The sequence below is a fragment of the Rhinolophus sinicus genome, linkage group LG06 (assembly GCF_036562045.2).
Source record: "Rhinolophus sinicus isolate RSC01 linkage group LG06, ASM3656204v1, whole genome shotgun sequence".
NCBI lineage: Eukaryota > Metazoa > Chordata > Mammalia > Chiroptera > Rhinolophidae > Rhinolophus > Rhinolophus sinicus.
The window spans coordinates 91,137,564-91,158,764 of record NC_133756.1 but is presented as its reverse complement, the minus strand read 5'-3'; the positions used below and the strand labels follow the sequence as shown (position 1 = coordinate 91,158,764).

The window sequence follows — 21,201 nt, the reverse complement described above, 5'->3', positions numbered from 1 at the left end:
CTCACCCACGAGGCTCCAGGCCAGGCCTCAGCCTGACTTGCGCTACCTGAGTGCCCAGCTTCTCCTCCTTGCTTGGGGCTTCGCCCAAACTCAGTAGATGTTCAGAAAACATTTTTTTGAAAGAAGCAAATGGTAGGGGAAAGAGGATTAGGGAGAATGCAGGGAATCTCAGTCCTGTGAGAGATTGCTTAGCAGGAAACAAACAACGGACTCAGCCTACTGGTGTGAAGAGAGGGCTGTGAGAGGTGGCGCCGGGAGGAGAGCAGTGACATTTGCTCTGCATCTTGTAAAGCCAGTGAAATTCCCTGCCTAAAGGCATTTCCCTAAATATTAAAGTTCTTTCGTCCCACGGCAGTCACTACTGTTTGCCTCCTTTAAAAACCATTTCCACTAAACAGCTCACAAATTCAAGCAACCGGATATGATAGCCGGCGTGCCAAGGCCTGGCGATCAAGGGCTCAGGATCTCACCCTCCGCCTCTCTGTGCGGGACCCACGATCTCAGTTCTAAACGGAGTCAAGGAGGCTGGGGGGAGGAGGGGACGTGACCCTCCGCAGTGCGCAAGGCGGGTGACTACCCCGCGCGCTCGCGTTCCCGCGGGGAGACAGCCAGGGGCGGGACGGTGGGCGGCCGCAGACCCGCCCGCCCTGGAGCGGGCCCCCGCCCCGGCCCGAGGCGCTCCCCGCCCCTCCCGGCAGCCGGCGAGCTGGACCGCAGAGGCCCGGCGACCATGCGCCGCCTCCCGTGGGCCCTGCTGCTGCCGCTGCAGCTCGTTCTGCTTGTGGTCACCCGGGCCCCTGAGGCGCCGGTCAGCGCGCCGCGGAGCCTGGTGTGGGGTCCCGGGCTGCAGGCGGGCGTCGTTCTGCCGGTCCGCTATTTCTACCTGCAGGCCGTCAGCTCGGAGGGCCAAAACCTCACTCGCTCGCCCCCAGGTAGCGTTCAGCCGCGGGCTTCCCTCGCCCCGCTGCCCGCTCCCTTGCGTCCCCGCTGCGCGTCCTCGCCGCGACCGCACCTCCCGGGAATCCGCCCCTCGCCTGCGTGGCGTCCCTCCCCTGGCGTGTTCTGTCGCCCTCCCTCGGGTCTGGTCACCTCCTCTTCCCTCCATCGCCCCGCCACGAAGGGGGGAGGGAGTCGCAATAAGTCTGTTGAATGACTGGATGAACTCCGAGGGCCCTTCCTTATTTAATGTGCAGGGACTGATGTCCCGAGTGGAGGGCGCCCAGGGTGGTAAAGAATGCGGTGTGAGTCACGCGTCGGAGATGGACTTGCCACCCCTGACTTAGTTGTCCGAACTGTTCGAGCAGGGAGTGCCTTCACGTGTTGAGTCATCCAGCCCAGGAATCAGATCGCGTCGGGTTACGCGGCTTGGGCCTGCTGGGTTTGAAACAGCTAACTCCTACAATAAAGGAAACGTCAGAGCAGTAGGCAGAAAGGCAGGTCTGCCTGCTAGATTTCTGTTTTCTTATTGTTTTGAGATCTTGAAAGCAGATTGCAAGAATTAATGAAACTCAGTAGAACTCGGGAAGTGTTTGTTCCCTCTACCGAGGGTGCTCTGGTCCCGAATAGCTCTGCTCAGTCGTCCTCCCACGTTCTTCACATCTTCTCAACTTCTTACAACTTGTCCTGCTGGTTTCAAGTTGTTGCCAGTCAGGATTTGTTAATTTATGTCCGGCCAAATGGCACCCTGTTTTATCAACAAAGAGATCATCAGAATAATCCAGTGCCTCTTCTTCCACTGCCAGTTGAAAACTATGACTAGTTTGTTTTTTTTTTGTTTTTTTTTTACAAAGACTTTCCATGGCCCTAAGGATCAGAAGAAAAGATTCTTAAACCCACATTCAAAGTCTTTGAATACACTATGGGTGTATTTTCTTCTTTATAGTTTTCTTTATTTTCTAAAATCAATTTTATAATGTTATAATGGGGAGGAAGGTTAGAAAGCAAAGAAGATGGAAAACTAAGAAAAAATTAATTTCACATGAAAAAATTCTGTGATCCAAAATGAAATACTGCTAATCTTACTGTTAACGAAAGAACTGTAAATTCAAGTAAAATTCCATTTTTTTATTCTAAAAATATTGGGAATTTTTTTTTTAAGTGTTAATACTAAACAGTGTTAAGCAGTGAGATACTCTCAGACAATCACTTTCATCCTACGCTAGTGGAGCACAAATTGGTCAAATGTTTCTGGAAATTAATTGTCAAAATATATCAAGAGTCTTAAACATTTGCAAACCTAATGTACAAAAAAAAATGAGTTTCAACAGTTAGAAAATGTAACTTTTTAAAAAATGTCATTTATAAAAATTGCCTATGCATCTGGTAACCTGATTTCTGAGTATCTGTTCTGAGAAAATGATCAGAATTTGGTCAAATTTTTATATACAAGGATATTCTTGCACCGTTATAATTGTTTATTATAGTAAGGTTGAATAGCCAACTATAAGGTCATTTTTAAATAAAGTATGGTATATTCATGTGATAGAATATTTGACAGTCATTAAAAGTAACATTTTAGATAACACTTACATGAGGTATCTACAATAGCATAATTCATAGAAACTGAAAGTAGAATAGTGGTTGCCTGGTGCTGACAGAAGAAGGAAATGGGAAGTTGTTGAATCGTTACAGAGTTTCAGTTTTGCAAAATGAAAAAGGTCTAGAGATTTGTTGCACAAAAATGTGAATATATTTAACGCTACTGAACTGTACACTTAAAATGGTTAAGGTAGTTAAATTTATGTTGTGTTTTTTACAATTAAATTTTTTAAATTTTGAAGTAATGTTTTAAAAGTTACTTAATAATGTTTATACTAGGTTAAGGATGGATGAAACAGAAAAGAAACTATATAGTTTCATTCTAATTTTGTAATAAACAAATTAACCTGTACCTTGCTTATCAGTGGTTATAGCAAGAGAGTAAGGAAATTCTTTTCACTGTTCTTTTTTTCCAAGGAAATTTCCCCCCAAAATGATTGTATTGTTTTTATAATCAGGAAAAAAAGTCATAGGAGAAAACAGACTTGCACTACTAAGTCTTTTCAGACAACCTCACTTTCATTCCCTTAGACTCTACTTGTTTCCTTTCAGACCACTTGATTTCTAGTTTCCACTTAAAAGTCTGTCCTGTAGTTCTAAAAAGCAAACCCAGTTTCTTACATCTGCTGCTACCATCATTCATTTGCAAGTTTTGAAATCTTTCCCTCTCCAAGAACTAATTGAAAAAGAGGCAAATGTTTCTCAAACTATAGATGGTCTTACATGACCTATCAAGATTCCTTTAATACTATAATTATCGCTTCCATTTAACAGTGTCTGAATACAATTATTACTCTGCGTGTCCCCAGGTACCCAGATAACAAACATGTTGTGAACTTGAATGGTCTAAAGCAGGGGATCTGAAACAGGAATTCACAGAAATTAGAGGGGTCTATGACCTTGGATGGGGGAGAAGAAAACCTATCTACATCTTTATTTTCACTAACCTCTGACTTAAATTGAATACTTCCTTCTATTATGAATGTAGGCAGAACCTATTGATATTTTTGTATTCCCAGCATCTAGCTCAGTGCCTGGCAGAGATGCTCAGTAAAATATTGTAGAAGGAAAAAGAGAAAGGGTGGAGGGAGGATGGTTGGAATATATCAAGATGGTAGGATACAAATACAGCTGACCCTTGAATGATGTGGGGGTTGACCCTGATGCTGTGGAAAATCCACATACACCTTTTGACTCCCCCAAAACGTAACTACAGTGTTTCTCCATATCAGAGGGAGATTGGTTCCAGGACCCCCACGGACACCAAAATCCACAGATGCTCAAGTCCCTTATATAAAATGGCATAGAACAATGCATACAGATAACCCTCTGTACCCTTGGCTTCCCAACCGCAGATTTAAAATACTGTCTTCAATCGGTGGTTGATTGAATCCACAGATGCAAAACCCAGGGAAATGGAGGGCCAATTGCACATTTATTGAAAAAAATCTGCATATAAGTGGACCTGCGCAGTTCAAACCTATGTTGTTCAAGGGTCAACTGTATATATTTTCTACTCAGTCCTATTCTACCTTCATCAGTAATGATATCTTCATAAAATAATCTTACTTCCTAGTTGTGCTGCACTTTACTGTTTTAAACTGTGCTCTATTTAATTTGTTCTGGTCTTGTGATGTAGAAAGGGTAGATATTATTCTTTTCACTTTACACACAAGAAACTGAGGCTCAGTGAAGCTAAAATGTTCTGCCCATGGCACCACAGCTGGTATTATGTGTCAGAGCCAAGATCAGACATCTAACCCCCGAATACCTAGTTCAATGCTCTTTCCCCTTAATCAAATCACCCGCTAATATAATTGTCGTGCATTAATTTTCAGTAAGCTCCTAGAAGGTATCCATGGTCCGCAGGCAGATAGATATTTTTGGAGAATTCTATTTAGCCTCAAGGCAAAACAAATTGGCCTTCTGGGACTCCATCCCCTTCGGTGTGGGGTCAACACTTTTGTTGCAGGGCAGAGAACCTTAATAAACTTTCTAAACAATGCAGGTAGGGGTTGGGGATGACTCAGTTTACCTGCAGTGCCAGAGGTTATTCCTCCAACTTTGAATTCTGTGAACCTGTATGCGAATGTTACGGACCGGAAAGAACCCAAGCGGCACTCAGAGAGTTAGGAAGGTCAGCTTTATTATGTCGGCGCTCAGCGGGATCTTTCCCAAAATACTGAGTCCCTAGCAAGGTTTTGAGCAGGTTTTTATGGGTTGGGACTTTCTGAGTCGGTGAAGTGATAGGTGTCGTCTGGTGATTGGCTCGGGGTGTAGCTTGGAGGGGGTTATGCGGCAGTGGGCTGGGGCTTAGGCTGGGGACTTCTCTCTTCGCTTGGGCCACCATTTTAGGTCAGTTTTTCCATCACTAACATTACACAACGTGACCAGATGGATTGAGGATGGGCTTTGAAAGAAGGAATTCAAGCTGTTTTCAAATACTGACTCTGCTACTCATATGCATGTGACCTTGGACACCTTACTTAACTTCTTCAAGGGAGCCTTAGTTTCCCTGATCTGTAAAATGGGGGAGATACTACCTACCTTACAAGTTCTTATAGGAAATAAATAAGGTAGAAAACTCATATGAAAACCTCAAGCTCAGGGACTGGCACATAAGAGCTAAGTAAGTGAAGTTTTTAAAAATGCTTTTGATTTCTTTCCAAATCAAAAGTCTTCAAAAGTTCTGATCTTAATGACATAAGGTTTTAATATTACCAACCTCCTTTTGTCTACACAGTCACTGCATTCTCATTCAATTAGCTATCCCTCTTAAAGAAGTTTGAATTTGCAGAGTAGAAAAACTCAAGCTGAGCTTCAATTCCGTTTCATTATATTAACCCCCAGGGCAGATGAGAATTCACATTCCTTCATTCTGAAGCAATTTGAAATTACACTCTTCTCATTTTCTCTTTTATGAGGTTAGAATTACTCATTTCTATTTCAGTCCTGATCATTATTATTTTGCATTGATTCTAATATTAATTTTGTATCAATCATAGGCATGAAAGATTACTATAAAAATAACAGAATATTTAAAATATGTATTCCCAATGGCTGTTATATTTTTATACACACATTTTGAAATATAACTTTTAAATACTATTCCAGAGGGGGTAAAAATGTTATAACTGGAAAAGACCATAGAGATCTAGTCCCATACTTTCAATTTAAAAATAATGAAGCATTTTGGAGCTAGTTTTCTTCTGTAAATCCAGCGTATTCCAAAAAATCACACAGTCATTACTGTGCTTATCTTATATTTGTTTTGTTTATTAAAATCATAAATGTATAGAGAGCAAGACTATTTGATCAGGAGACAAAACTTTTCTGTACTGTTTCTAGTCTAGGGAGGGAATGATGGAAATGGCTTCCTAGGCTCTGCCATCCTGATTTTCACTCTACCACACCCCATTGCCTCTCTGAAACCAGGTGGGAAATAACACAAGTCAATAACTTACGTGTTTCATTAAGCATTTCAGGTAATTGGCCAACATTTTAAGTAATTTCACATTAAGTTATTACCTTTCTTTTACAACCATTACAGTTCATTTATTTTACCAGATTTCTTTTGTAATTTCACCATATTTCAAGGATCCTAACTAAAATGCATGTGTTTGGTACTTAATTATTAATAGCAAGATGTCAGATACTACATTACTATTACTGAAGAGACTGAGAAACATTTCTCCTGACCCACAGGAAAAAATAAAACTCATGCGGATAGAAAGAAAGTAGAAACTTCACTGAATAGATTTAGAAACTAAGAATAGGAGATACAAACTTTTTCAATAACTTCAAAAATATATATTAAGTATGTTTAATTTCATAATATGAGAGATATGAGATGCGAGACTACTTTGGTCACAACTCACAGTTTTTAAGTGCTGTGGATTTAAGAAGATTTGCCACTTTTTAAAAAAATGCCCTTTGGTATGGTGATTAACTGTGGTTAGGACATTAACTGATCTTTATTCTTAAAGCTCTTGAGAATCAGTTTGTGCATTGAGGGCAGGTACATCTTCTGCACTCTGAGGAAAGATATCTCAACATTTATACGTGGGCCACAGTGATATTAATCACAGCAGTGTTGTTTCAAAGCCTAAAAACATCAGCTAATATACTGTAAAGAGAAGGAAAAGTTCGCTTAGCAGGTATCGTTTACACTAGAACAGAAAACCCACAGAATTTGGGAGTTGAAAGGTATGTTAGATCATCCTAGTGTACCTTTCATTTCAACCAGAGGGAACAAGCTTAGAGAAGTAAAGTCTAGTAGTTACAAAGGTAGGGGTGTGTGTGTGTGTGCGCGTGCGCGCACAGTCTAGTAACTAGCTATAATCTCTCTCTACTTAAGGAAATGGGCTAAGAAGTATAGCTTGAAATTTGGGTTAGCAAAAGGAAAATTTCCTCAGAAATGAGGGTTATTAGGTATTGAAATGCTTTACAAAGAAAGTGTGTGTATATTTTACAAGGAGAAAGTTGGATTGCCTTAGAGCTCTGTTATTCTAAGAGTTCAGATTTTTAACTACCTGGACTTTAAACCTGCCCAAAGGAGAAAAGATCAAATAGGCAAAAAGTTAATCTCTTCCTTGCTTTTTTTATAAATTGATTTTGTTCATTCAATAAATCTTCATTGAATGACTAAATGAATCAACACTGAGTCAGGCCCTTGGCTTGAAGACATAAACCAGAATAATTTCTGGCCTCGAGGATCTTCCAAACTAAAATGATTTTGTTTACCCTTCATACTAGAAAAATAAGTAACTTCTGTGTAGAGACACCTATCCACTAATTGTTAACACAAATAACTGCGAAGTAGTAGAGTTATTTATATGTATTTTTTCTTTCAGGTCCAACACTATTCAAAGTAGTAGTCAAATCCCTTTCACCTAAAGAATTAGTCCGGATTCACGTCCCTAAACCTTTGGACAGGAATGATGGAACATTTTTGATACGGTATAGGATGTATGAAACTGTCATTGAAGGGCTGAAGATAGACATCCTTTATGGTGATGAACATGTAGCTCAGTCTCCCTATATTTTGAAAGGTAAGTGATTATTATATAATCTAGAGCCAGCCTCATGCCTTTCAAATGGGTTATGATTACCTTGAAGTCATAGGCAACAGAGGAAACGTGGTATATGTACTTCCTGAAGCTCAATTTAACTTGAAATTTTAAGAGAAAGAAAACAAAGTAACTTAAAGAGATTTGAATGATAAGAAAAAAAAAATCTTGTGTATTTAGCCAGGTAGCTATTTCTAGTTCCTTCCTTCTTTCCTTCCTTCCTTCCTTCCTTCCTTCCTTCCTTCCTTCCTTCCTTCCTTCCTTCCTTTTTGCATAAAGTAAGTTGCTTTATGTTCATCAGCCATTTATAACTTACTAGAAATAAATTTATCCACTAATTGACCCAGAGTAAGTTATATTGGGAGGGAGCATATGCCATACTTACTAAGCTGTCTGGGAGGGTGCGAAAAGAAGACTGGAAGTAGAAGCACAGGACTCTGACATAACTACTTTTACTACTGATGTATTTAGGGCAGATTTTCCTTGTCTGGCTATCTTAGAATTCACCAGGAAGTCATCCCGTGTTCACACCAGGGGCAGAAAGAGCTCCATGTGTTGTGGTGCTTGTCAGTGGAGTGTGGCATTGTGCGTGTTTTGCCTTTCCTAGGACCAGTGTACCACGAGTACTGTGAGTGCCCAGAAGAGAATCCTCAGACCTGGCAGAAAACTCTTTCCTGTCCAACTGAAGAACCACAGATTGCAAAAGATTTTGCTTCTTTCCCCAGCATCAATCTGCAGCAGATGCTAAATGAAATTCCAAAAAGGTTTGGGGATGACAGGGGTGCCATTGTTCATTACACGATTCTCAATAACCACATCTACCGGAGATCTTTAGGGAAATATACAGACTTCAAAATGTTCTCAGATGAGATTTTGCTATCACTGTCAAGAAAGGTATGAGAATGAATTCTTTGATTTTAAAAACAATGCAATTTAATTGTTTAGTTGTAACATTTAAATGCTTAGAAGAATAATGGCAAAGGATGGAAATGTATTCCAGGCTTTGAAATGTGCATCTAATGTGTCTCCACCTTTATGGATCTCTCTTTCCTTTCATAGTTTCATTAAATGGCCTGAGCCTCCATCCCAGATAAGTAGGCCAGGCAGGGAACTCCCAGACATTTACAGCCTCAAGGTCACTTCCAGAAGTTCTCCATTCTTGCTGAATATTCCTTCCACTCAGATTTCAGTTTCTGCAGCTGTTTTCTTCTTGTCACCTCAAAATAACTTGAATTTAGAGCACATGTTTCTTGTTCTACCCTAAGCATCTCTAAAAAATACTGTGGATGGCACATTCTGTTGAAGATTGGGGTAACAGAGAAAGGTGATTTGTACCAGTACATAGTTAAAAACAAAACAAACAAAAACCCTAACACATAAAAATAGATATTCTTGTATTAATCAGACTCTCAGTCATCCTTGCCTCTGAGAATTTCTCACTGACTGCCCTTGATCTTCAGGTCTTGGCTTCTCACTGAATACAGTTGGGCCCTCTATCTTTCAGAAGACTTTTCCACAGCCCCAACAACCAACCCCGCGCCCACTCCCATCCCCCCATTCAGTCTCTCTTTCCCCATTTGCAAAACTCTTAAGCAGAGCAATTCAAAGTGACTTTTGTTCTTTCTTCCTGATTATGCAGCGTGAAAGGTGAGGATGGGCAATTTTTACCTTTCTCATCCAGAAAGAACACCAACATAGTTTTCTAAACCCCAAAAACCAACTTTCCTTATATGAGTTATAAAATTTCCCAAGTATGCTAAACATGTGGCTGCAATCATTTCATTTCTGATTTTAAGTACCCATAGCTTCCCCTCTTCCCACCAGCCCACAATATGAACATATTATGGGCACCTGATCCTAACAGTGTGCTTTCTTCCTGGCCTACCACCAGTCAGTCCACCCTGTCCTGTATTCCTGTATCTTGTCCTCATGTGGATTTTAACGAAGGATGATTTTGTCCCTCATAGGACATTTGACAATGTCTAGAGACATTTTTGGTTGTCACCACTGGGGGGAGGGGTTGCTGAGGCCGGGGGCAATGCACAGGACAGTCCCCCTCAGCAAAGAATTGCCTAAGCCAAAATGTCAGTAGTGCTGAAATTGAGGAACCCTGCTCTACCGTGAGAACTTCTGACTTGGAGTTTATTAATGAGGTTATACATGACAGCAGGGAAGCAGCAGGGTAAATAGTCACATCCCTTGCCCTTACCTTTTGTTCCAGGTTCTTTGCTTGGTGACTGGGAAGAAATATAAGATAAATGAGACTCACCTCTGTTCTTAGAGCACCTCACTCTAGTGGGACTTGTTTTTATACTTGGAAGTGAAGGTGGGATGTGAAGACAAACAAATAATTGTACCACAACATGATAGGCATGTAAGAAAAGTAGGTACTCTGGTTAAAGTGCCTGGGGAGGGCGAATCATAGCAGCAGAGGTAACATTCGATCCGGATTTAGGCTGAGAAAGGAGACTGACAAGTGAATAAGCAGGAGAACAACATTCCAACTGAAGATAATTATGTATTAAAGTGGATGGCATTTTCATAGAGTAGCCTGAAGTTTACTGGGGTACGGGCAGATGGAAGATGAGGCTCAAAGCTAAGCTGGAGCAAAATAGTAGGGCTTTGAATCCAGCCAGAGTTTAGACCTTGTCCTCTAGGTTTAAGGTTCTGTTAAACCTAGTAGTAACGTTAATTTGGGATTTAGAAATCGGGGCAGCATTTTCCACTTCTATAATTCTTCTTAAAATGTCACCTCTGAGCAGAAGTAGCTGACTCCTGGTTAAGCGAATTGGCCATGTCTCATCCTCATCCTTGATATTCTGATGCTACCTAATGACTGAAAGGCATTCTTTGCTTTTCTGATGCTATTTTCAAATGTTCAGTTTTATCAGAAATATTTAAGGAAGCCAAAGAACTAAAGCATTTAGTACCAAAGACTGAAGTCTTCCCAGCAGTGATGTTTATACTTTTGTTTATTTAGGTCCTTCTCCCAGATTTAGAATTTTATATTAATCTCGGAGATTGGCCCTTGGAACATCGAAAAGTCAATGAGACCCCTGGCCCTTTACCTATCATTTCATGGTGTGGCTCTCTGGATTCACGAGATGTTATCCTTCCAACGTATGACATCACACACTCCACACTTGAAGCAATGAGGGGTGTTACAAATGATCTCCTCTCTATTCAGGGAAATACAGGTAAATTCAAGTTCATTCTCTAACAGAAAACTTGGAGGTAAAAATGCGAAGGGGAAGAAAAGTTAAAATGAAAAAGGGAATATTTAATCAGAGAGAGTGTATATATGTTAATCAGAGTATATATATATATATATATATATATATACATACATACATATACACTCTCTGATTAAATATTCCCTTCATCTTTTTTATTTTATATATATGTATATATGTATATATATATATGTATATATATATACGTGTGTGTATATATATATATTTAAATAACCATTTTGCTTCTTTTCTAACCAAGAAAAAAGTAAAACAGCACCCTAATTTCTAAAGTGGTTTGTTTCGGATTCTTCTAATCCCAAAACTAATGCTACATGGATTAGGCTAGTAATGTCCAAACCTACTGTAACTGAGTCTCTTTTGAGCTGCTCACTTGTAAATACTATTTGAAAATATATATTTGGTAAAATTGTCACTTAACTTAGTTCTGACTCCAATGTCTTTACATTGCTAGATGAAATGAGAGAGAATATTGAAAATTATAAGATTATATCATATGTAAGAGAATTGTGATAGCAGTACAATTTGGGTATTACTACCTCTAACACTTTGTGAGATACTCTCCCCTTTCCTCTTTCTGCCTCTATTGATCCTTTAAAATCCCATTTCCTTTCACCCTGTTTGATGGTCTTAAGTTTATGGTACAATACAGCTTTTTATTAAACTAAGTTCCCTGAGTAGAAAAAACCCTGCCTTGTTTTTATAGCCTCTATTTCTGCTTATTGTGGTTTGGTGGACTTACTTAGTAGACAAGACCAGAGACTCCTTGTAAACTCTCTAGAGATAATGTGGAATGAAAATTGACCTACTTTTTATTTGATAACAGTGAATTTCTGAAAAGTATACTAACATAGTAAAGAGATTGGCCCCCTCCAATATCTATGCTTTATCTCTTAGAACACTGACAGGTGTTAACTAATGACCTCTCTTTAGAATAATAGAAATAGCTTTAAATTAATATTCTTCCAGAATATTTCCCTCCCAGGAAAGGCATATACAGGATATAAATATATGTATATATATATATGTATATATATACATATATTTGCATTTATCAGCATATTAGAAAAAGCCTTCCCTGTATTCAAAAGTTATGTGCTCCAAATTCCGAACAACCTAAGGATTAAAGACATGTGGGTGTCACTTAGTTATATAGCTTGTTCGTCACCTTGTCTAAACACAAAAGCGTAGCTCATTTTTTATTGTGAAGCACAAAAGATGGAAGAAGCGAATGCCTTGGTGAGTAGGCCAAGTCATTGAATCTCGTTTTGCTTTGAACTTGATCCAACATTATTTGGGATATTTCCTGATTTTGTACAACAGAAACTCCAACACTTGTGTAAGCTTTTGCTAGTAGATAAATGGATGAAATTAGAGCATCCTAATCCCATATGGTTTGGAAATAGCATTTACTTTAGAAGATGTGTTGATGATAAAAGAGCTTTAACATCTTAAATGACAATTGTAAATTAAAGATGATTATACTTACGATATAAAAATGTCAAATTCCTAATCATATATATATGTATTTTTTATGGTTTCAAACTTCTAGGGCCTTCCTGGATCAATAAAACAGAGAAAGCTTTCTTCAGAGGTAGAGATAGCCGAGAGGAGAGGCTTCAGTTGGTGCAGCTGTCCAAAGAAAATCCACAGCTACTAGATGCAGGAATTACAGGGTATTTCTTCTTCCAAGAGAAAGAAAAGGAGCTTGGAAAAGCGAAATTGATAGGTTTCTTTGATTTCTTTCAGGTATGCATTTAAGTCTTCCAGGATGGATATGAAGTGATAAATTGTAAATAACTGGGCTTGGGTCAACTTCTCCTGTCTTGTGAACTGACACAAACTTTGTTATTGGGCCGGAGGAATTACAAAACTCACTGTGGTTTCCTTTTGTTGTTGTTGTTGTTGTTAATTTTGTCTACCTAGTAGCTTAGAACTATATTTAATACCCAAAATATAGTACAAGGATTAACCTGGGGTTTGGGTGCATTTCTCTGTTTTTCTCTTTTGTGTATTTATGTTTAATAAACAGAATATAAATGTCTTTTACATAAAGGGATCTCAGATGCCTTTTGTAAATTCCATTTAAGTAAAATAGGAGCTAGAATTGGGGTTAAGTCCTACCTCGAGTTCTACCTCTGCCTCTACCTGTGGGGCCTTCATCTCTTAGCCTCTCGCCTCTAAACCCGTGTAATGCCTGCCTAGCTCCTTCAGAGCGTTGTCACAAGGTTCAAAGGAGATAAGATATGAACAGTGTGACAAAACCTGACTGGCTAGTGAACTCCGTGGTACCAATTAGTTAAGAAAAAAATAATTACTAAATCTATGAGTATATTCTGTTCATCTCTGTGATATAATGAAAGAACAAGGGATTTGGACTCAGGTTTATAAATTTCTCGGAACACTAGTTTTTTTCATTTGTAAAAAAAGTGGAGGGGATGACAATATCTGCTTCACATTATTATAATTCAATGAGGTTTAATACCGCGCCCATGAAAAGTGAGTTTGAAATGTAAATCAAAGTTTATGAACCCAATAAATATGTAAACAGAGTATGTGGGTTGTTGCCAGCCTTGCACTGGCCCTTAAATTTCTCCAGGTTTCTGTCCCCTCAACTCTAAAACTGAGCTTTCAGATAATGCCTTCGTTTTTCATACTTATGAGGGTATAAGGAACAGAGGAAATAATGTGAAGTAAAAGTATACATTCGTATCAATATTCAGCTTTAATAAACAAAGAACTTTTGAAAATAGTTTTCCTACCTGGTTAGAGAAATCCAAATTCCCCATTACACAGATATGGTTAAAATAAGTATTCCTGTTTGCGAAAATTATTTATTGCCTTATCTTTAAATGCATTGTATTTCTTAAAATTAACCTACTAATGCCTGCTTATGATTTTAATACACAGAGAAAATGTGAGTTACATAATACAATATAAAATTGTTGAGCAATAAAGTTAGAAAGTGAAAATAATTCCTTTATATTTAGTATTACAGTGTTGATGAGAAGCAAAAGTGAAGCAAATGACTGTTAACGTTTTTGTTTATGTTTGTTTTAGTACAAGTATCAAGTGAATGTGGATGGGACTGTGGCTGCTTACCGATATCCATACCTCATGCTGGGTGATAGTCTGGTTCTGAAGCAGGACTCACCATATTATGAACATTTCTATATGGCACTAAAGCCTTGGAAACATTATGTTCCAATTAAAAGAAATCTTGGTGATTTACTAGAGAAAATTAAATGGGCCAAGGTATGCTTTCCGAATTTTTGTTTCTTTAGGCAATAACAAATTCACCATTACATGAGTTCCATCATAACACAATTTAGTTTGACATAATTTGGTCAAAAGAAATGTTTTCTGAAATTTTTATTCCCTTGAAATATCTAAAGAACCAATATCAGGATTGTTTTGTATACCCTCTATCAACATTTTTAGAAGATTTGAAATCCAGTGTTATATAGAATACAGAATGGTCTAAAGGAATCACTATTCATGCACACACACACACACACACACACACACACACACACACACAAGGAAAACACACCAAATGCAAGTTACAGATTGAAAAGACCAGGGTTAATGTGCTTGATGTACAAGAAAACATTTAAGGCAATTATAGTACTCTTCTTTTCCTCAGTTAGAAAAAGGCACAAGTTCATAATGAATATATGATATACAACATCCGAAGAATCATGTTTCCCATAAAATAAGAATTCTTTTTAAAAGGAAAAGTGTTAAAAAGCTATTGTATTTTATTATGAAACTATAGAAATTTACCCCTCCATTATAAGACTTTATATTGTTTCTAAGTTTCTGAGCAGCAATATTTGGTTATGGAAATAACTGGGTGCCTGAGGCAGGATAATTTTTGTGACTCTTTATAGAGTCAGAATTGCTTACAAAGTGCTTTTCCTATGGGCAGCATGGAAGAGTATTAGCTATTTTCCAAATGTATAATTAGGAATGCTGACTATTCCTGGAACTAAAGGAGCAGCCTGTGGGTACTAATAACTGAATTTTTTATTATAACAACAATATAATCTTCCATAGGTAACATTTTGTAACAACTTTTGGGCTCTGACTGCATATTTAAATAGGAGTTTTAAGAGATGTTGTAACATGAAAACTAATTAATTCTATTCTATTTTGTATTTTAATATCAGAGAAAGCTAGGATGGGGGAACAGGTGATGAGTCCTAAATGTCCTGGGTAGCTAGGAAAATACCAAAATAGTCACAATACAATCTCCATGTGGGTTGTTGCACTTGGAAGGGGGTAGTTACTGGGCCTGTGAAATAGGGTCCAAACATGTATGATCATTTATTTCCATGTAACAAAGATGTCTAAGAAAGTACTTTTTCTACTTCCATAGCCTCATTCTTAAGTTATATTTTCATCATGTTCCATCTCTCCCATGCTGGTCATATTCAACCCTATATCTGTCCTATCTCATACTCAACCTTAGCTTCGTCTGTAGGTCACAGGAATAATTTTCATTCATTGTTGTTTTTTTTAAAACCATTCAGGAAAATGATGAAGAAGCCAAGAGAATTGCAAAAGAAGGGCAGTTGACTGCTAGGGACTTGTTACAGCCACACAGGCTTTACTGCTATTACTACGGAGTCCTGCAGGTCAGTGCTGAGTATCCATCCTGCTGGGTCACGTTCTCAAACCACATACTTGGCCTGAGTGCCTCGCATCTTAGAGGGGTTCAGAGGGTCAGCCTGTACAGCTCAGGTTAAGCCGAGGCACCCACCTATGGAAGTAGGAGTAGTGTTAAGTCCCTTTGTAGTCACCATATTTTTATCTCCATTCAGCATTATAGAAAGCAATGCTTAGAGTCCTTACAAAAATAGATTAAAAGTTCCTCCCATCTTGTCAGTGCTTTCTTTCATTAAATGCCTCATGGAATTCCTAGCTTAGGTGTTCGCTGAACACCTAAGAGAACCTCAGAGAATATCTTTCCTCATCTGGAAAATAAGAGGGGTAGACTAGAGGTCATTAACATCTCTTTTGCCCGAAATGTCCAGCTTTTTGCTCTCCCTAGTACTTAAGAGTCATGCTTTTGCTATCACAGACGGGATGGGAAGCAAATATTTAGCTTGCTATGTAAAATAAACAAATGAAAAATATTTGTAATAGTTCTAACACCTTAGGGCTGAAGTACTGTACAAATGTTTATTGGGAATACAAGGATTGGTTCTTTGAGTAACTGCCTTGTGTTTTGCTTAGTAAAATCTAGTCAGGAAGAAAAAAATAAGAAATTATGTTTTTGTTTTTAACCTAAACTTATTTTTCTGTGGGCAGTAAAAAAGTAAATTTCTTCAGATTCTTGTATATGCTACCCTCTCATAGAAAAATTTAAATGATAATTACACCATTTGCTAGAAGCAGCTTTTCCTTTAAATGAGTTCTGTTCCCTCTTCTGGTCTAGTTGTAATTTTAATAGTAGGAGTTTCTCCCCCTACAATATTAATTAGACTCATGTATTCATGTCTGTATTTAGTTGTGTTTGGCCCTGTACCAGGAGTATAGAGCTAAATGTACCAGGAACCACTTACCTGATATATCCTTTTTTTTTTAAATAGGGACATTTTTATTAAAATCAGAAATAGGACAAAGTACATAGTATATATGTAATTATGTTTCAGTCAAAACCCCAAATGGCTTTTATTGCTTGAAACTTCACAATATAAATACACATGAAATATCTAATTTATATGAATATTTATCAGTGGCCAAAGTGGAGGAACATTTCACAGGCCTGTCACCATTTACAAAATATTTGTGACTACAGTCTTAAAGAGAAGGATGTGTGAGACCACCAACTTTATTTTGAGATGTTTATCATCTTTATTTGCTGATTTGAATATTAATAAAGTTAATTATTCATTAACAAGCAGAGGATAAATGCTGAGGGGCTGTGTTTCAAGTAGGGACGGACATTTGACTTGACATCCTTTTTGTAGAAGCTTCCTACCTACACATAAAATTGTGGACTAGGGTTCTTGCTAGATTATGATATATAACACTAGTATTTATACCAACTAAAGTTAAAATGTAACTTTGGGACTGGAATAACCAGTCCAAACCAGACCTTTGGTTTTAGTCTGAAGATCCACAGCAACTGAAAATGAGAGCATGCGTGGGGAGAGTCCAGTGGAATGAAATGTCGACTAATCTTTTTGTTGCCTTCAAAAACACATTTCAGAAATATGCTGAGCGTCAGTCCAGCAAACCTGAAATACGTGAGGGAATGGAACTTGTTCCTCAGCCAGATGACAACACATCCTTCTGCCAATGCCACAGGAAAAGGCCTTCAAGAGAAGAGCTGTAAATCAGTTCAGATTCACAGGCCTGTGTATGCCGGCCACATCCTCGATGGAAGCATTCAGAGAGGATCTAAGCTGTGAAGAACACAGTTTAGAAGACGTTACCCAGAGGACCACGCCTCTTGGTGCCTTTACAGAATATTGATGGATAGAGCAATATTACATCAAGTATTACCAAATATTTTTCGGTATTAATTTCTTTGGAGTAAAAACTGCTATTATCAGTATCACCGTTTCTTTAAAAAGAAAATTTGCGGCTCAAAGTAGGGGGGATTGTGAAAATATGAATCACTCTCTGTGAAACCATATACATCATATTTATTGGATTGTTTCTATCCCTCGCTCACTTTCCATCTTCCACTTCCAGTTATGAAGACAAAATATTTGTGCAGGGTTTTTCTTTCCACTCGCTGCATTATTTCAAACTGCTTTTGACATTCAGTAATAATAAGCCTCCTCCTGGAAGGTCTGATAAGAATGATTAAGAAGGAAGAAGAGGATGACGCTGTTATTAAAGGTAGCTTGGATTCTATGGAGGGAATATTTTTTAAAGCTAGCTCATATCTTTTTAGCTAAGTTTTACCAACCCCTGAGACAAAGTTAAGGAGAAATTGTGCCTTAAGCTAATAATTTACAATCTATCTGGGTGTACACCCATCAAGGACAACACAGTTAACTACATGAGATTCTCCCATAGGTACCATATATTATCGATAGATTGAGTAGGTAAGAGATAACCATAGTTAGGTGGAGATCTATAATTCTTTTTAGTCTCTAAAAGAGATACTTGAAAAGCTCTGGAACAAGCTGCAGAAAGCCGGGGATCTTGGGATTCACTAATAAGCTGACAACAAAGGCAAGCATGCATTCCTCACTGCACTGTTCCTCTATTTCACTGGTTTGCATTGCTAAGATAAAAACTTTGGAAATGTCCTCTGCCTTTTAGGACAGGGTCAAGATGTAAGACTTATAGCCCAGAAATTCATTACACACTCCTTGTAATATAATACCACCAATCTAAGATTCAGTTCACTAAAGAACACACTCCAAAAACAAGCTGTCCACACTCCCAATCTGAAAATATTTACTCCCCTAATTGAAATATTTACTTAGTCTGGAAAACAATGTAAGCACTTTAAAGTAGTCATATCTGTTATTTTTTGAATTTTTTTAAGATTCAGTAAGAATTTTTTTAAACCAAATAACAGCAAAATTACATTTAGGAACAGTGTAATCAAAGCCAAGTATCCATGGAAAACTCCCACCAGTTGTTGAAAAGCACAAGTGCACAAGTATAAAATAAAGGGCAAGTTGTACTGAGACCATACCCTAATGAATCCATGTCCTACATATATTGTACGTGGAATTTGGGGTTCGTCAAAACTGAGATTTTGGAAAGAGAGTTTGCCCTCTCTCACATCTCCCATGTGTGAAATGGCTAGTGGCATTTTGTTAGAAACATCTTAAATTTTAAAAATTTGTATTGCCTGCTGCCAAATAGGCCTAATAGTTAAAAGCGAGCTGTAACAAACCAGGCAGCTCCTGGGTGTAGAACAGGAAGGATGTATTTAAAGAATTAAATGGAAACCCTCAAGAAATTCTACAGGTAGAGAGCAGCCTTAATCTAGATATTCTTCCATCGTGCCAGTTCAGTCATAGCCTTTAAAAAGGGTTTTACACATGGCATTGTGGTTTGTTGACATGAATCTAAATTAATAAAAATGGGATTTCCATGATTCTTTCCTTTTTAGTTCATACATTACCCACATATTGCATTAATCATTTTTAATACTTCAACTTTCATGAAAAATATCTGATTTTTAAAAGGAGGAGAGAGATGTAAGGATATGAAAGTAAATATAATAACGCATTTGTCTAAGCTATCAAAATGTTTGTTGCAGCATTGTTTTTACTAATAAAATCTTGGAAACACCTTAAATAGCCATCAGTAGGGAACTGGCTAAATAGATATTGATACATCAAGGAATACAATACAACCATTAAAAAGAATGAAGTAGCTCTAAATGTATTATCATGAAAGATTTCCATGACACTGTCCAGAGAAAGAAAAAAAAGTTACAGGACAATATGTATAATGTAAAGGCATTTACGTAAAAAACAAAAATATATCCATGTGTTTGAAAGTTTGGAAGAATATTCACCAATATCTGAGGACAGGATGGAGAAAAGGGAATTTTTACTTTTTGCTTTATATCTGTCTATGATATTTAAAATGCTTTCACTGTAAATATGAATCAGATTGTAAAATAAAGAAAAATGCAAACCTAGCAAAAGACAGTAAATGCACAAACGATATACATAGGAAAAGAAAGTGGATATTTGTATTTTCCATTATGCTTTTTTAAAATCTATGTCTAGAATTTTATATCATGGAATTTATTAAATACACTTTAAAAATAAATTTTGTAAATAAAATTTTGAAAATTTTCATTTTTTAAAAAAGATTGTAAACACTAATAGCCCTGGTATTTCTGTAACTGGGTTGGGTCATTTTAATTCCATAAGACTTCATGAATAAATGAACCAAAACTTCTACTACCACCACTCAATAGCTAATGAGTAAAAATCTAGCATTAGAGGAAATGATATTTTAAGTTATTTCAGGTGAAAATACAATCTGTGCAGTGTCTTAGTTCCGATTGCCATTATAACAAATACTCGTATACCATCGAGTGGGTAGCTTAAACAGCAAATATTTATTTCTCACATTTCTTGAGGCTGAAAGTCCAAGATCAAAGTGCCGGCAAATCCATTGTCAGATGAAAATCTGCTTCCTGGTTTGGAGATTGATGGCTTCTTATTGTATTCTCACATGGCAGAGAGAGAGAGAGAGAGAGAGAGAGAGAGAGAGAGAGTTAGTTCTCTTCTGTCTCTTCTCATAAGGGCCCTAATCCATCATGAGGACTCTACCCTCATGACCTAATTACCTGCCAAAGAACCAGATACCATCACGCCATGGATTGGGTTTTCAACACATTAGTTGGGGGTAGGATGGGAACTAACTTTCCATCCATAACAGGCAAGGAGGGGAAAAATGCTCCCCTGGCATAATAAGGCCAAGGTTAGAAGAAACTTAAGTTTCTAGTTTTGAGGAAAGGAAATCATGCTTGTGGTGGTGAGGTATGTTTGACTTCAAATAGTTGAGGAAAAAAATTGCTAGAATAAAAACCCCTTTTTTATGCACAGAACCACAGCTTACCCTTTCCCAACCACTGCTGCTCCCACCTGTGCCAACCTCTTGTGGAGCCATTCCAGATACCGAGATCAAAGTTAATTCTCTTCCACTAAACTTTACACTCTGACCACCAACACTGCCACATTCTTAGACACAAAGACAACAAGAGACTGCAGTTTGTTTATTCTGTAGGAAGAAATAGCAAATCCTGGAAGCGGTCAGGGGGAGGGGAAATATGGGGAGGGAGATATGACAAATGGGTTATGTACTGGGAGATATGACAGCCAGAAGAGGAGAGCAGAGTCAGAAAAAAAGGAATATTTTTGTGAGCTGCCTGTTCTCTTTCACCCCCAATTGGGTGTATACTTCAATACAATTTTGACGCTAACCACCTGGATTTAGCATCAGACTCTCCAGGTTTCAGGGCTCAGTGTTTCATAAGACTGCACTTGCAGACACCAGCCTGAGGTCTCCAGGCCATCCACACTTCTGACTGGGTATAAATTCAGGGGTCCCCGTGACCCACTTTAAGCTCAATAATTCACTAGAACAACTCATAGAAGCCAGAAAAATGCCATACTTGCTACAGTTTTATTTTAAAGGACATACATAGGGCAAGGTCTGGGAGGGAGCACAGAACTTCCATGCCCTCTACCTGGGGAGTCACCCTCCCTTTCCATCAATGTGTTCACCAGTCAGGAAGCTCCACTGAGCTTTGATGTCCACAGTGATTTGTCAGTCTTATTATGTAGACATGATTGATTAAATCATTGGCCATGTGATTGAACACAATCTCCATCCTTCTT

The 21,201-nt window shown here is 38.1% G+C and overlaps 1 protein-coding gene across 1 annotated transcript; it reads left to right on the top strand.

Moving 5' to 3' along the window:
* The first annotated feature begins 620 nt into the window (after window positions 1–620).
* POGLUT3 (protein O-glucosyltransferase 3) lies at window positions 621–19,648 on the top strand. The gene is made up of 8 exons (XM_019718723.2): window positions 621–932; window positions 7,392–7,589; window positions 8,215–8,501; window positions 10,588–10,804; window positions 12,411–12,607; window positions 13,919–14,113; window positions 15,394–15,498; window positions 17,079–19,648. Exons 1-8 carry the CDS (start codon window positions 731–733, stop codon window positions 17,202–17,204), a joined length of 1,527 nt encoding a protein of 508 aa, XP_019574282.1. The 5' UTR covers window positions 621–730; the 3' UTR covers window positions 17,205–19,648.
* The last annotated feature ends 1,553 nt before the right edge of the window (window positions 19,649–21,201 follow it).

Bases quoted from the DNA above. Each gene is read 5' to 3' on its own strand.
- POGLUT3 (XM_019718723.2), top strand. From the start codon at position 731: ATGCGCCGCCTCCCGTGGGCCCTGCTGCTGCCGCTGCAGCTCGTTCTG. The intron at 8,502-10,587 runs GTATGAGAATGA...TTGTTTATTTAG, and splicing joins TGCTATCACTGTCAAGAAAG to GTCCTTCTCCCAGATTTAGA. The intron at 10,805-12,410 runs GTAAATTCAAGT...TCAAACTTCTAG, and splicing joins CTCTATTCAGGGAAATACAG to GGCCTTCCTGGATCAATAAA.